This window comes from Diachasmimorpha longicaudata, chromosome 5, assembly GCF_034640455.1.
Source record: "Diachasmimorpha longicaudata isolate KC_UGA_2023 chromosome 5, iyDiaLong2, whole genome shotgun sequence".
In the NCBI taxonomy this organism is placed as follows: domain Eukaryota; kingdom Metazoa; phylum Arthropoda; class Insecta; order Hymenoptera; family Braconidae; genus Diachasmimorpha; species Diachasmimorpha longicaudata.
In genome coordinates this window covers 10,652,722-10,669,819 of record NC_087229.1, presented here as the reverse complement: position 1 = coordinate 10,669,819, position 17,098 = coordinate 10,652,722, and the positions used below count along the sequence as shown (strand labels likewise).

Sequence of the window (17,098 nt, the reverse complement as noted above, 5' to 3'; positions counted from 1 at the left end):
AGACAACTTTACCTAAAAAAAAAACTTAATTTTCAGATTATTTTTATTCACTCTTTTCTCCATAGATTTTACTTCGTTTGTGATGGATCAGTTGATGTTGCGAATTAAATTTGAAAATATTGTTCCAGCTCCAAGGGTCAATGCTAAAAGGCGAGTTGTGCTTAGAAAAGATCCAATGCTGATGGAGAAAGGGCACAGAAGTAAGTCGTAAAAATTTTGTCTTAATGAACGATAATATTGAGAATATTATTTAAACATGTTTTTACATCCAAGTGAGATGGAAGTAGCATAAGAAATTTTTTTCTGTGTGGAAAATTTCGATAATGACCTCAAATCAAATTTATCCACTCACACAACTGCAATGAAAAAAAAAAACCTTTTTTTTTTTCAATTTACATTGAAACTTTTACCTGTTAGAGCCTATTCATGCAAAATCTAATTGTCGAAAAAAACGAATCAATCATATTAACCACTCCGCTACTGATCTGTTTTGCTAAAGAAGACATGACATTATTCTGATGATTATTTACGGTTACACGCTATTCCTCCTCTGGGGAGTATATGACAAAAGTTTTTTCTCCTTTTAACCCCAAAACTTACGAGGAAAAGCTGGAATTCTGGGAGAACGTTGGAGGTTGCTGCTATAAAGCCTGCCTCGTAAAAATGGAGTTGAGGGTTACGGCATCAATGTAAGAAGTTTTTACCCAATATTGGTGGCATTCGGGTGAGACACAAGGTTATTGAAGGAAGATGGTGAGCCGCCCGACACTGACGTCTATCAGAAAATTTATGTCAAGATTAGCTAAGACCACTCCATCTATTCTCCTTTACCATGCGTCAATATACATTGTTCATTTCTTTGAACAGATGACACGGTCTAACGGCACATGAACACACAATTTAATCTGGCCTTTTCAAATTAATTCCATTGGTCATTACATGAGGCACCATTGACAAAAGTTTGCTATAAGCACACATCCTTTTAAAATACAAGTTGTTGATTCGCGACCGTGTGCAGATTTTGTTATCACGGCTGTTAACACGCAACAGGTTTGATTCCTCTTAAGATACTGGTTGAATGACCAACATTAGAAATTGAAAGAAAAACATGTACGTAAAGGAGAAAAAATGTAATATTGAGGTGGGGTAGTCGCGTTGAAGATGTATCGCGTCAACGTTATGGCGGCGCGTCATCGATCATACTGACATTATCCCTGTTGACACAGCCATTGCCCAACAGTCACTTTTGCGTTGATATCGTATCACTTCATATCACCGGAATGTGACCAGAAGAAGGGAAATTATTTTCCCGGAAAAAACTAAACAAAGGGATTGACTCTTGCCATTTCATTTTTCAAGATTTCTTTGTTGTCACAGTACCTAACATTTGTATTTGAGAGCCATCTACGCTGTCACGGTCGTTGACGCAGACAAATTTTCTGTAATAATTTCAGAAGGAGAACTGGGATTCGGTTGTTAAGAAAATTTGAGTGGCACTGTCGTAATTGTTTTCAGAAAATTTACATAAAAGTTATAGAGCGCTCCTAAACATTTATTCCCAGTGCCAGTCCTGGAATTTTTTCTTCATAAAAAGTGTATCTCTGTATGAATATTATGATTTTTCGACTCGACTGGTAATTTTTCTTCAACTTGCCACATCACTACTATCTCGCCCCCATCCCCCCAACCCTTCTCAGACACATCTCATCTTTTTGATTGTATTCGTAGAAATGAGGTCAGGAGAAACGAGGGATTAACCCTATAATTTTCGCCAGGATAATTAACCCTCGGCACTTTATCCACCCTCCTGGCGCAGTGAAACTTTCCAACTAGGGAGAACTAAAAGCCCACGTTGAATAATTCTTTGCTGAATCTAATGAGGATGTTCATACAAACTTTTACCTTCGTTACACCCAACGATGAAGAGGTTGATACATATCTCATGATAATTTTACTTGCGTGGGTGTTTTTTCTACGCCCTTTTTTTCTCTGCTCTCAATGGGGTTAGTTACACGTGACTGAGCCATGCGATAGCATCATTTGCGGCCTATTATGTAGGTGGAAAAGGGTGAGGCGTAACGTTTTTTTTTTACCTTTTAAACACCTTATTTACACTTTTCTCTTGCCGTCAAGGGAAAGGGGTCGAGGGAGTACTCGAGTCTTTGTCGTCTCTGTATTTTTGCGCTCCTTCACGCACGGATTCCCACACGTCTCGCTTTTTTTACCCCTTTTCCTTCATATGTGTGACATGAGCAAGATCAACAGGTACTCGTTGATCTTAAATTACAGGGGTTGCCCAATTTTTAAATTGAAAATCAACCCTAAATGGAACACAGTAATATTTAAGTTTTTCAACTCTAATATTTTGGTATTTTTATACATCAATTTCTCGGAGTGTGCTCTTTGTACTATTATATGACTTAATATCTTATATAAGGATAATTTCTGCAGTCATTTCCACTTAATCTACAGTTCATCAGACAGAGAGTCCCCTCGCTGAGAAACTTGTGAAGTTGGATAATAATAGTATGATGTGTTACACGAACAACAGTATAAAAGTTTTGGAAGGTATCGACTAACTGGGTGATATCTTTTGGTCGTTACTATAATTTGATTATTTGACCTCTCAAGATATTTCTTTTTAAAAGTTATATACTGCGAATCGATACAAGACCATTAATGTCACCTTGCGCAAACCTCTCTCACAACAGCATCCCATTATCCGGTACTCAATGTTGAAGTACTCTGGTTTATCGATTAATAGCTGATAAACTGTCTGGGGTCATTTGTCACTGGTAAAAAATTTATCATCCGGCGGTGAATCGACTGTTCCAATTTTACACTAACCCCGCCATTGTTAGTTCTTTTGGAAATTCATTGTAGAAGAAAAAACATGTAAATTGAAATCATTTGTCTTGCATAAAATCTTTCATGACTCGGGCCAACCGCAAACAATGGTACCTGTTGCAGTCAATCCACCGACGTACACCAGTTCCGGTGACTTGGTGGTTCTTTTGTTTACCTCCAATATCAATGGCCTCATCCAATTCTTTGTTCAATTCACCCCAATTTTCCATAGTAATTATTGTTTTAAATCTAAGTTGTGTATTTAAATGAGTCATTGTCAAAAATTTCAGTATTTTTCACTTGACATTCGTGAACATTATTTACCAAAGTTTTGTCGCGGAAATTATTGATAATTGTGATGCTCTTGAGGTACTGCATTATTAGGTGTAGATACATTGTCAATATTTTCTCGCTCATGATGTCACCCCATATACGATCATTGAACAAACCCTTTATTCATGAGTACCTCCTTACAGTCACTCTAGTCAAGGGATATCACCAAAGTTTGTACAAGCTGGGATCCATTCGAGATAATTACACATATTACTCAACTAGAATGAGCTTAATTAATGAAGATATAAGTACCTGTGATTTATGTCAATCGTGAATATTTAGGGGTTTTGTCTGCAAGAACATTTGCAAGAACATTATTTAATCCTCATAATTTTTCTCCATATATTCTAATGAACCGAAACAGATACTTTTCCTGTGCTTTTAATTTGGTTTTCGTTCTTGGGGGACCTCTGACACGGAAGCCTTTCAAAAAAAAAATAATACCAATTATCTGTAAGGGATAAAAAAAAGTTTAATAGCTTAGATGTAAAAAAAAGTTTGACACATTTTCAGGCACTAGTTGTGCATGAAATTCCGGGGAATTCCAGACGTTTATGATGATTGAGACGTCGGTATTTCGTCCGATATCTGAAATAGAGATGGACGTCAAACACATCGTAACTGGTAATACAGTAGCAATCCTGGAAGCGGAATGCTACTGACAGTTCTGCGGTTTACCGTACGATGGTTGCGGAACAGTTATTCCGAGCATTATGCATTCTACCATTTCTGACTATCGATTTAATTAAGAGCTTATGTAATATATTGATATATACACCGTTGAAAAAGTTGTCAGAATATTTTCTCAATTAATGGTAAGGCCTCAAATTCCATAAAGAGGATTTTTTTTGGCATTTCAATTCTATTGATAAGGACAAGGGAATTCTCCAAGGTTTTTATTAAAAAATTTATGGTGATTATTTACATAGCTTTTACCCAAATACATCCAAATTTACATGCATAAAAATATCTATACGTCAATATTGACAATGAATGTTTGGATTGCAGCACGCGGTTTTGGTATGCGAGTGCTGGGAGGTAAATCTGGCACAGATGGACGTCTCTATGCTTCAATCGTGTGGACAGTCCCCGGAGGACCAGCCGAAAAAGCTGGACTACAAAAGGGTGATAAGGTAAAAGCAATATATATTCCATCAATATTCGGATCAACTGCAAAGTCATTTATTTTCCACTGTTGTTCAGAGCTACTTGTTGAAGAAGGGGACTCCTAGCCAGTTATTGAATTTAAGTTATGACTTAATTGAAGCTCCCATGAAACATGTCAGGTCGCAAATTGATATACATATAAATAAAAATCAAGTGAAACTTAAAAAAGGGGGAAAAACACAAACGCTCTATTGTTAATTTTCCGAGACGACAGAATGAACGGCTTGGCACGTTACATTTGCGCTACATTACTTTTCCTAATTGGTAGGAAAACAATGCTCGCGGCTGTTACTAATGGACTGAGTCACGATCCCACTGCGTGAAGCCCACCTACAGACTTCAGTAATTAATTACATGAAAACTTTTGCCAAGAGAAAATAGTGAATATAGCTAGCAGTATCGAACTCACTCTGGCCTCACCCAAATCCCCTCCTACATGGCAGAGCGCATACCACACCGTCATTTCTTGACACTCTCACAAATTCACTTTTCCCATATTTGACAGTAAATATTGCATGGTACATAACTAAGTCGTTATCGTCTTAGAATAAATCGATAAATGGAACACTCAACTGTGCCAACAAGCAACTATCAGCGTCAAACTATGGAGAAAGTCTTGGATGGTTTTCCATCGTGATAATGCTACTAGTGTGGGGTGTACTTCCATTTTAACAGCGCGCTCCATGAATTCTGTCAATTAACTCCTAAGAGCGAACAAATATTAAGTTTTTAACAAGCCGCATTGCAGAATATCTATATTGAAAATATAGCTCAGAAATTTTCCAAATACCGGAGAAGTAGCTCAGAAAGCAAATTTCTTCAGAGACTTTCTTAATCTGAAATTGCATTCAAGTTTAAAATAAAAATTCAGCTGGATCAACAGCTAAATGAATAAGGAAACAAAAATGAAAAGTCTTAAAATATATATGGTGCTGTGTTGCACCCTACAGTTTCAGTATCAAACTCATATTTGCCAGAGCTCATGTAGGGCCTCTCCAAGTATATGACAATGGGAAATGAAAAATATATGTTGATAGTGAGGCTGAATACGTAGAAAATCGTCTGCGGAGACAGATATACACAAAAATCGCGCTGGCACAGGCGTTTTATCAAGCTCACGGTACTGTATACATATATCTCCGCATACGTTTTGTATACTCGTATCTTTTGTTCGGTTACGATGTATATAACTGAGGGGTGGTAAAAAGTAAGTTTAAGGCAAACTGAAAGTTAAAGCGGAAAATTAGGAACAACCGACGTGAATGTGGAGAATGAAAGATGAGAGAGAAGTGGAAATGAAAAAAAAAAAGTGGTTTAAAATACGATAGCACATGGCTGTACTCATTTTTTCTTAGGAGGAGACTCACTGCGTTTGAAAGGACTACGAATAACGCAATATCTCATTCAAGGACAACTTTCATCTCTATTTCGCTTCCATCTATTGTGTAGCTGTTATGTCGTTAGTTGAATGGTGGCTTTGAATGGAGATAGGGAGGATCGGAGACAAAATCTTGAGTGATGTTTTGGTTAGGCGCTATGACAGAATCGTCAGAAATATTGTCAAGGACATGTGAAGGGTTTGCAAGAAAGCAAAAATGGACTGAAGATTTTTTTTGAAATTTTGCATTTGAATTTTGAAACGAATCGAGTATATCACTTCACTACTGATGAATTACCAGAGTAGGGATTTCGAATTCAAAGTTTTCAACCAAATCGGTCGGACAATTTCTTATACGAGATATATTCAGGCAAGTTTTATAGAATTATTATTATTGAAGATTAAATAACAGGGAATAGTATCACAGGATTCTTAATCCTGATTGATGGTTGGCTTTAGCCGAAAATGAGAGGTTGAAAACTTCTCTGTGAGGGCTCTCCTGCGTGGACTAGAGCAATTTGTAAGGATACACCGAAAGATCGAAAGTTCATGTGCCCCAGTAGTGATTATCTACAGGAGTCGATATACGGAGTTCGAAAGATTAATGGCAATAATTAAGTTAATTAAGAGGATTAAGGAAAAATCATGGATTTTTTTTCCGGCCCAATCTCTGTCCACCAGGGGCTATAAAAAATTCTAACTTCGGCTCTTCAATGACTATTTTGTAATCAATTAAATTATTAGTGTCCGAAATTGTTGTGTAAACCAGCACAACGTGAATGTTACCTCTAAGTAATTATCCAAATTATTCCGATTAACTATTCTAAATAATTATTCAAGCCCAAACTTTGGCTTTATTGAATTTATTGAAAGATTTCAAATTCTTTCTCTTTTTAGCGCATTGAATTCTTCATTCAAAATGTTGTACTGAATGTTATAGGTTTTGGAGTGGTCAGGCGTTTCCTTGGTCGATCGTACATATGAGGAAGTTGCTCAGATATTGGAGCACACTGGCGACGTTGCTGAAATCGTCGTCGAACCCGTTTCTGACATGTTAGTAACATTCATAACAGAAAACAAAGGAAAACTTTCATACTCACGATAAATCACCCAAATGGTCTACATTATTCTATTGGCTTTTTGTACGTTGTTAAATTTTTATCGTATTCCTGGAGAGAAATTTAACAGGAAAAATGCTAGTACTGGCACTGGAAATTTTATTGCGTAAAATCGGAAAATTCCACAGAAATCCCAGATATACCACTAGAAATGTGCGAATTTTTCCTCAACAGCCCCACAATTTGTCACAACTATCGAATTATAATTTTTTTGGTCAACTATTCATTTAAAAAAAATGTATAAAAATGTAATTCAAGATACTTTTTGTTAGACTTGTTATATTCTCTATTCTGCAAATACTTTTCAATCTTTTATACAGGGATAATTGCAGTCTTGATCTAATGGATGATTCTGGTATACCTCCCCCTGGTGGGAAAATATCAGGGAATCTCGGTCTTCAGTTAGGTGAGTACATCATTCCCTTCTAAGTATCAATAAGTATTCTTATTATACTTATTCTATCATTTTATAAGTAGAGAATTGGAGAATTACAATTAAAAAATTTTGTGAAACTTCCTAAAAAACATATCCGTATAAGATTAATCTTCCTCAGCGATCCTGAACTCTCAAAATTATCAATTAATGGTTAATTTTTCAGACACAGAAACGGATAAAACACCGTCATCGCCAACTCGCAGGAAACTGCCAAAGACGCCGGTATAACGAGTTAATAAATTGAGCCTACACATGTGACCTCTCTCTCTCTCTCTCTCTCTCTCTCTCTTTTGTCTTTTTCTCTATCTTTTCTTTCCAATTTCTTCTTTTTTCATGTACCTCTTACCCCTGTCAGACTATTCACATTTCACTTTATTTACTCACTTATTTTACGTTGACATTTTACTCTCGCTATCGCTCTTATATGAACAACGTACAATGATAATTCAGATAAATTACCAGCAGTAGTCAGCCCCAAAGGGACTTTTACAGTAAAACATATATATACGTATATATATGTTTTCAAGTAAACCTGGCAAATGTAGACCGATAAATGTATGACGTTTGTATATAGTCAATATACAATAATATTATGTCATTTGCTATCTGTAAGATAAACATGGCAGGGATTAATTGAAGGACAATGATAAAATCAGTGAATCAATGACGGAATATTCCAATTATGTCGTCAAAATGGGTGTTGCCAGTATTTTCTTCATCACTCGCGTTATTTCTTCTAAACGTGTGTGGAAAATATTATATCAATCAATTGTATACTGACTATTTTTCAACTCTGTAAACAGTCGCATTATTTAAATTTACACTTTTCATCGATGGTGGGTATGGAATAACGTGACACTATCAGAAGAAATTTCTGTTAAGGAAATAACGATGTAAATATTCATTGTGCATGTACAACATTATAAGTTGATGGGAAAAAATAGAGGATAGTATATAATACGGATGCTACGACTATTCGCATACACAGAGAGAGAAATTCAGTAAAAATTACGTCAAAAAAGCAACGAAAAGTTACGTTTTGAGTGGTTTCGAAAACAGTGGAATGAGTTGCTAGTTTCATAAAAATGGTTGATTACTCCAGAAGGCAAAATTTCGTAAGAGCAATTTCTTCACTAGCCACATAACCGTTACTCTTGCCGATAATATTAGTAACTAATTAAATAATTTAATTGACGTAAATGGAATGCGATAAATCTGAAAAGCCACTAAACGTTTCAGATTTCTTCTTTTCCATCTTGTAAAAATTGTCAAAAAATTCTCATTGTGGAGTTTGCAAATTTTGACATGATTATTACCGAATGTGCTTCTCCGTGTATTTTTGGTGGGAATAGTTAACGTCCAACTATATGTGTGTGTGTGTGTGTGTGTGTGTGTGTGTGTGTGATACGATAACAATCAACTCCTCAAGTTATTACCTATCTTCGCTCGTCACATAATACGTCAAATTGTTTCGCACACCAATCACTTTTTATTTATACAGCACTGATTTTTTGTCATGCATTGAAATACTTTTTTTAAGTAGTCGGTTCAAACGTTTAGTTAAATGTTTTTTTTATATGAATTTTATTCCCCGTTTCGCTGTGATACCGCACGCGTTGGCGTCGGAACGACTCAAGGGGGTCCATAAAGCAAAAAAAAGGGAAGAGATTGTGATTAAAATGGAACAGTGAGAATTTAATGCTTTGAATGCAGATATTGGTTGATTAGGTCCACTGTTAGAAAATTTTTCCTAAAATTTGGAGCCCAAAATTTTGAAATTTCTATCACTCATTCATAGAAAAGAAAATACTTTTTTTTTATTTTTAATTTGGTTATTATAAACTAAAGATCCCAGAAAAAAAAAATATATATATATATACTCAAATTAATTTGCAATCATTAGGTATTAAAAAAAAATTCTAACAGTGTTTATGGATTATGGTAGCTTTGCAAGCAGTTTTCATTTTTTTTCTAATGGGAAACGTACCTAAAAACATAAAATGCTCACGTACAATCAACAGTAGTTTTTGCACCTGCGTGTGAATATACTCTATCGTCGTGTGCCATTATTATTCTCTCAATTGAGCAAAGAATTTAAAAAAATAAATAGTATTTGCGATTAATGGAAAAGATGTAAATGGGACTATTTCATTAAGGCTGAGTTAGTGATGGCAAAATGGAGAATGAAAATATCCGGTGTAAATTCCAATATCCACTTCAAGTTTGATGATCTGTGGAATAACGACATGGCCAGAGGATTAAGAATAAAAATAGCTGGCTAATTTAAGATAGAGATAAAATGAACTTTCAATATCTTTCATTCGGTGTCTACTAAAATTCGATGTTTTGATATAGATAATTGTCGTATAGGAGGGAAACAATATTCTTCGACCAGAAATTCATTAGACAGATTTCAATCAGGCTCTACTAATTTTCATAATTTTTTCAATTTTCTATTATTTAATACATTTTTTCGGATATCTAGGTGACGTGAACGCCTTCAGAATATATCAAGTCAATACATAAGAGATAAAAATATATCATTTGATTATTATGAGGTATTGAAAGCTTCTTGTATCAGTACAGAGAGAAAAAGTGGATTGGGTTTGGAAACAAAAAAACATTATAAAACTGAAAATAAATTTTAAACCAAAAGATATTGAATAGAAGAAAAAATTCTATACAATAGTTGTAAAGAGTATAAAATCAAAGATAAAATAGGCAATTGGTTGAATTCACTATTTTTCTCTGTGTATAGCGGGGACATGGACGATACCTTGCATCAGCCATATTTTACAATTTCAACTAATTACAATGACGAAATTTCCCAAACTTAAACCTCAAGAAATTGCATTTATACCACTGTTATCATCATCATCATTATTTCAGTTTCATTATTCCACAGTGCTGCAGTACTTTATGATTTATATAATAAATCCATATGTTATTCCCTCATCTCACCATGTGTACCTTATTGTATACATGCTGCACTTGACATGTGTACGTGAGACGAATATATTTCCACAGATGGAATGATGTTTTCAGTATTCATATGTTGTCTTCAAGTACAGTCGACTCTGCCTCGCTCTCCATTCTCAGGGCTGAAATTTCGCCGAAGGGGAAACTAGAGGCTGTCACTTCCCTATCCGTAAGGGGTGTGTCTTACAGGAGAGCCATTGAGATTAATCGAACGAGAACGCTATAGTCACGTCCATTTTCCAAAATATGCATTCTCTCTGGGAGGTTTTTTTGCGTTAGCACAAATATTCTCCTCGACTAGAGACACTCAGGCAGCTAGAGAAAGGCAGCCAAAGCCAAAGAGAGTCGACTGAACTCGAATCATATCATACACAATCAAATAATAATCTATTGTTTTCCGTATTTCCCAACGAAAAAATATCCATCAAGCGAAAACCGAATGAGTGTCAGTTGGGGTGAGTTGCGTTCTTCAGATGAATAATAAAAAATCCCAAAAGCATGCGATTAATAACGAACAACGGCCCCTATTCCATGGCGATGCCTAATAATCCTAATCAGCATTAAAGAAATTATGAAACCAATGTTTTCATGTCTGTGTACAAGTAGCATATATTTTTTAATGAATTTAAAAGCAATATCTATTGAAACATAACTGATTCCCCCGACTTCGGAGATTGTGAGGAACACGCGACAACGGCGTTCCATTGACCCAGGTCAATAACAGCCATTTTCATTATCATGCAATGGAAGCCCGTCCAACTCTTGTAAACCACATATCCAATGTGTTAATAACAAATACTTTCCTTACGATTGATGAAAAATTATGAAAATAACAGGAATAACTTTTAAAAGCTATTATTTTAATCAACTTCTTCCAAAATCAATCAAACGTGTCTAGGTTTTAGCCCATTTTAGGCTGATTGTGAAATTGCAAATGGCATAATGGAAGAATACACGAGAAAATTCTAAAATTCGATGTGTAAAACTGAATGTAAGTTGAGAATAAAGATCCAAAAAATGATAAACAAAGACGTATGGCAGTAAAATGTAGTGAAAAAACGTGGAAGAGTGAGAAAAGTGATTTTTTAAAAATGTCAAGTCCAAAGGATCACCATGAGGATATTCGAGGGGGAGGAGGAAGAGCTCCGTTCTATATCGAATTATTTTCCATGACATGGCACTAAAAAAAATAAATAAATATTAAATTCTAACCCCCTACTTAATTGACAATTATTGAAGTTTTCGACTGTTAAAATTTTTCCATTACCACTTTCTTTGAAAAAAAATGATCATAAAGACTGAAATATTTCAAATTTGAATTTACAGTTGGGTAGAATGACTTCATTTTATAGAGTGGGAATAAAAATTCTCACTACTTATTTTATTGCCGGGATTCGCCCCTCGAATATTCTCAAAATCCAACCTTTGTTTTCTTTCTCTTTCGACTCTCTCTCTCTCTCTCTCTTTCTTTTTCTCTATCAATCTGTATCTCTCATTCTGTCTTTCCTCGCGTCTCTGGATTGTTCTCACACTCTGGTGAATCACTCACTTTTCTTCGCCATTTGATTTCCCTCTCTCATCGTTTACTTTACTCTAGATAATGATACTTCCTCAAGCCCCAATTCCTGTCAGTGTGTCGCAAGAACAAAAAAGGAAAATTTTTCGCGATCATTCGCACTCCAGTATCTTCTCTTCTATTTTTTTTCAAACTGCAATGTTATTTGTGCCTGTGTTCTCATCCCTGGTTTTATTGTGACACTCCCTCCTCATGGAAAAATTTATTAAAAAATATTGAATTTATGCCGACTCAATATAGTATCTTAATTTAAATATATTTTATGGGCTTATTTTCTTTTCAGCCTCGCGGCGAAATATATACTATTGTTGTATAAATAGAACTGATTTAATATTTTTTAAAATAACGTCCAACATATAAATTTTTCCCTATGAGCTCTCCTTTTAGTCCTCCGAGGCCGCCAGCACCCTCCATTTTTCGATTTATCCATATTATATTTGTCTCTGTGTCCTCGTGTGAGCAAAATAAAAAAAATGTATCGAAACAAACGTAACTATCGCCGACGAAAATGACGAAAGTGTAAAATGTAAGTTATGGCTATATGATAACCAACAAGTTTAGCATAAAACATGGTCCTCACGCTACTCTCTCCCAACTGGCACGACTATAGTCTTTTTATTAGTATTTTTCCCTCAATTTGAGCATATAATTTTCATTCTGATTTATTTACTATTATTATTCCAGTAGTGAAGTAGTTCAATGTAATGAGTCATCTTCCAATTATTTCTTGCAGGAGAAATAAATAAGGGAAAAAATTGCTATGATGCATGGTAAAAGGTTATCTCAACGGTAAGAAAAAAATTCAATTGCAGCCTCGGAAATTTTGCTACCTAATGCACTAGTTTTTTATACCACAATCGTGAAGAATTATTGGACCGCGCAAAAATTTATCTGGCACTGGGGGAGAACGTTTTACCAATCGGTCAGTAATTTTTCTTTTTTTTTTCTCCTGGTATTCTCACCTGCAGAATGAGTGATTTTAGAAAAAAATGTCGAGGAATTTTTCTTGGCCTGAGGGATTCATTAATTGCACTGTTACACTAATTTGATTTTCTTGACAAGTTGACTCTCTTAAGAATGTTTTCTGGAAAAGAGATATTGCCATTTCCAATTTTTATTGAGAATCCAAGGAAATGAAAAGATTATAAATTGCACAAAGCCAAGAATTGATGAGTTTTGAAAATTTTTTACAAATTCAATGGGATTTTGATTTTTTAACGCAAAAATTTATTGACATTTCAGTTGATATTTGCTTCTAAATCACTTATTATATGAACCACTTCATTTCGAGCTCTAACAATCTATCACTTTACTGCGCTAATTTTATTGATTTTATTATTGATCCTTTAAATATCTGGATGATTCCTTGGCGAATGTGTCACAGCAACTTTGTGGTTTACATCTCTCGAATTGAAAGAACTGGTTCAATTGAAAAATTGACAAAAATTATTGCTCGAATAGTCCGCCAATTATTTGTCTATTTTATGAGTTGTACCCGAATCGTTCAAACATGTGTGCGTGTGAGTAAGTAAGCAGTAGAGTGTGCACATAATGAGAATGTATTGAAAATATACCACCGTGCGCTGTGCTCCAAGACCAAGTGACCATATTTTCATTTCTGAGTAATGGAAGAACCATAATCTACCGGTTGTAAGGAATTCTAATGAAATTTCCCGAGTTTTCTAGAAAAATTCGAAAGATTATGAAAAATTCGTTCACAGCAACCGGAGATACTTACAAACATTTACATTTCCCTATGAAATTGCCTCTGACGGTCATGAAATCGTCAAATGATCGTTAGTTCCATTCTATTATCTCTATTCAAGATACACACTAACTTTTATCTCTGTGTAATTGGAATTTTTAAACGTCCCAAGTTTTTTCCATTTTCTTCGGGAATTCAGAAAGTTATAAAGTATCGCCGTATTATACTTATCTCACGGAAAAAGTCCATTTATATTAATAAATTAAGAAAACTTAATTTGCAAGAAAAAAACCCCTAAATCGACGCCGAATATTGAGAATTAAAACGGTGCTTGGCCCTCGGAGTACTCTGCCTGGTCTAATTTTATCATGTTAAAAATACGAGACCCATACAATTGCTACTGACAAAAAATACATGAAATACATGAAAAATGCCTGCACTGTATGCAATACTTTATATGCATATTCCATATTTATCAAACTTCAACGTCAAGCATTTTTCCAACTCTTTTTAATGCTGAGTCGAGATTAATTGAATTATATTCTACTGATGAATTCTCAATACACTGATTTAGAATTTTCGAAGCAATAGATAACTCTCACTTTGTCGTTTATTCTCATTATTAATTCAACCGTCATTCTCTCATTTATGTGCACATATCGTTGGCTATAGAGAATTTAAAGCGATCGGGATATAACGTGGAGGGAAACTCATTACATTCCAGATCTTCTAAATTTAAATTTTCATTTAGGTAAAACCATTTGGAATAATTGAAGCTGAAATAATGATTGGCCAGGGGGGATACGTTAACAAAAAATGGTCTCTTTGTTAAAAATATTAAATATTATATTTATTAATAATTTTCTTTCAGTACATGAAGAAATCAAAGAGAAATGGATATATTATAAAATATAATGTATTATATTAATAGTCGCCATAGTTTTATATAGCTAACGATATAATGATATTTGTTGCCTTATGATTTTTCGGTCTGGAGTCACTGGACGCGTAGTGCAGTCATCGAAACAGCTTTAAAATGAATTAATAATAAAATTAATCAGTAGCGAAGTGCTCGATAGAGCCACCTCAATTTCAGTTTTAATTATTCTGTGGCCAACATCCCCATAACTAAGAAATATAGCGAAATTTTGGTAAAAAAATTTTTTGTGAACAAACAAAAAATCTCCATAAAAGGTTTTCACTGAATTTTCGCTATTCCTTACAATTTTGAGATATAGTCAAAAAAAAGTGGGGCCGACTCAAAACGACTGACCACTTCGCTATAAAAAATCTTTTATGTTGCATATTTGCTCAGCATGTCAAGTGCATCCTAGACTCCTCTTATGATTCTTCTGTTTAAGTATTCCAATAAAAATTAATTCCTTTGACTTATGTTTGTCCCTTTCATTTCTACTATTTCTTCTATTTCTTTGGATATTAAGAGCCGCCACTAGTGCACGAGTAAAGCGATCCCTCTTTGACATTTCTTTGATACTTTTTATGGACATATTTTCGATTGCATCGATGACTTTTTTTATGAACCTAAAGTCTATTCATTGCTGAGGGATTAAATTGCACAATGCAATAGAGTGAGAAGGGAACGATATACTTTACTCTTGCGTTCGTGGTTAGGATTTTTTCATGGTATATAATAGAGAAAAAAAATTATGGTTCGTTTTATTCAGAGCTCCTAGATGGAGAACTAATTGAAATATTAATAGCAGCTTGGTAATCATATTGGGTATGAAAAATACATAACAATTGAAATAATTATTGCCCATGCTAGGACATGATGAGTTAATTCATTAATTATAATATTTCAATTTGTTATTCACTGAATAATTAAAGAAAAAAGTTGGATAGAAATATTTTAAGAAATTAACGCAACGATTTTCCATAGTCCGCAATCCCCGAGCAGAATTGTAATCTAATAAAAAAATATATTTGTCACAAATATTCATTTACTTGAAGTAGAAATTTTTCAAAATCAATTCTTTCTCCATAACCATATTTTTTCTTCTTGTGTATATGTAATTTTTTTAGTTAAAATCACAAATGAATTTCGCTCTGTGATTACTCGACTTTTGTGATAATTTCTCTCCAACTTTTTTGCGCGGGTACAACATGTTATTTACGATTTTTTCACCTCTTATAACCCTTGTATCGGAAATTTTGTAGGAGCAAATAGCTAAGGAACGCCAAGTGACTGGCAGGATACAGATACAAGTCTGGTACGAGGTAGACTCAAAGGAATTAGTAGTGTCTGTCCTCGGTGGGGATGAGCTCTGCTCCCGCGAGGACAGCTCACCACCTGAAGCATTTGCCAAACTGGTGCTCTTGCCGCCGTGGTAATGATTGTTATACTTGTTGAAACTACTTGAAATAAATTCTGATGGTTGAATAATTTTCTCATTATCATTATTGTTTTTTTATTGTTCTGACAGTGGTGAGAAAAATACTCTCCAAACAGATGTTGCTGAGCGAGCTCAAAATCCAATATGGAATGCCAATTTGACATTTCCGGGTATTGCAGGGGAAAAACTTATTGAGCGAACCATCGAAGTGACCCTGTGGGACTCACAAGCGGATGGTGAAAATATTTTTCTCGGCGAATGCATTGTCAATCTGGAGAATGCCATCGAAGCTGATCGAGCTATTTGGTGAGTATTCCTTTTGATTAAAACATATTCTTTCTTCCGGAGACATGAAAAACATTTTTTTCATCGTCATTCGTTATTTTGTGTTTTTCAAAATATATTTTTTGTGAAAATTGGTATTGCGATCAATACAACAGACATGACAATTCATTCATGTCGTGACGTCTGCGGACATTCACACGTCGATTCTACTTACTCGATATTTTCACAAAGACAAAATTATTTAAGCACATGGGAGACTCAAACTGTGAGAGCCACCATGAAGAGAGCCACCATGATTTTTTTCAGAAAAAATTCGAGCGTCACCGCGAGAAAAAAAAAAGTTGGACAAGATTTTACCTCAACACGATGAGTATATTTTACAGTCAGTGGAATTTCTGACGAAAACAATAGAGATATTTCCGGAAATTGTTTTTCAGAACTATAAAAATTGTTTTAAATTTGTACAATTACCGGCTCTATTAATTTTTTTTTATAAACAGGTACAGATTGGAGGATCCCAGGGGTTGGCGCACAGGTAAATCCCCGTATGCCTCACCCCGGGGTTCAGTATCAGCCGAAGTATCAATGATAGCCCAGAGATTACTAAGGCGTGACATACGAGAAAGAAGCTATAGCGATGAAACCCAGACTCAGAGTGAGAGCGGCAGTCCTGAGCCTTATTTCCTACACCCTGACCACGCTTGGCAGGCAAACTCAAGACGCGGCTCATCCCAATCCGAACAACTGGAAATTGAACCCTACGAGTTGACTAAAGACTACAGCAGATCATTGCCTGGCAGTCGAAGGAGTAGTTTTCAAAGTCAAGGAGGAACTGACAGTAAACGTAAGTATTTTTACCCCTATAATTTAATCAGTCAATGATGCAAAAAAAACTTTTTGTAAATAAATTATTGTTCCAA

At 34.9% G+C, this 17,098-nt stretch overlaps 1 protein-coding gene across 7 annotated transcripts in view; it reads left to right on the top strand.

The window, feature by feature from the left end:
- The window catches only part of Fife (fife), a 54,310-nt gene that overhangs the window by 25,123 nt on the left and 12,089 nt on the right, over positions 1 to 17,098 (top strand). For all 7 annotated transcript variants that reach the window (XM_064120894.1, XM_064120895.1, XM_064120893.1 and 4 more), the window contains exons 11-18: positions 129 to 200; positions 4,189 to 4,313; positions 6,666 to 6,778; positions 7,164 to 7,249; positions 7,443 to 7,501; positions 15,718 to 15,887; positions 15,984 to 16,199; positions 16,679 to 17,022. In XM_064120894.1, coding sequence (XP_063976964.1) covers positions 129 to 200; positions 4,189 to 4,313; positions 6,666 to 6,778; positions 7,164 to 7,249; positions 7,443 to 7,501; positions 15,718 to 15,887; positions 15,984 to 16,199; positions 16,679 to 17,022 — 1,185 coding nt within the window. The remainder of the gene's footprint in view (positions 1 to 128; positions 201 to 4,188; positions 4,314 to 6,665; positions 6,779 to 7,163; positions 7,250 to 7,442; positions 7,502 to 15,717; positions 15,888 to 15,983; positions 16,200 to 16,678; positions 17,023 to 17,098) is intronic.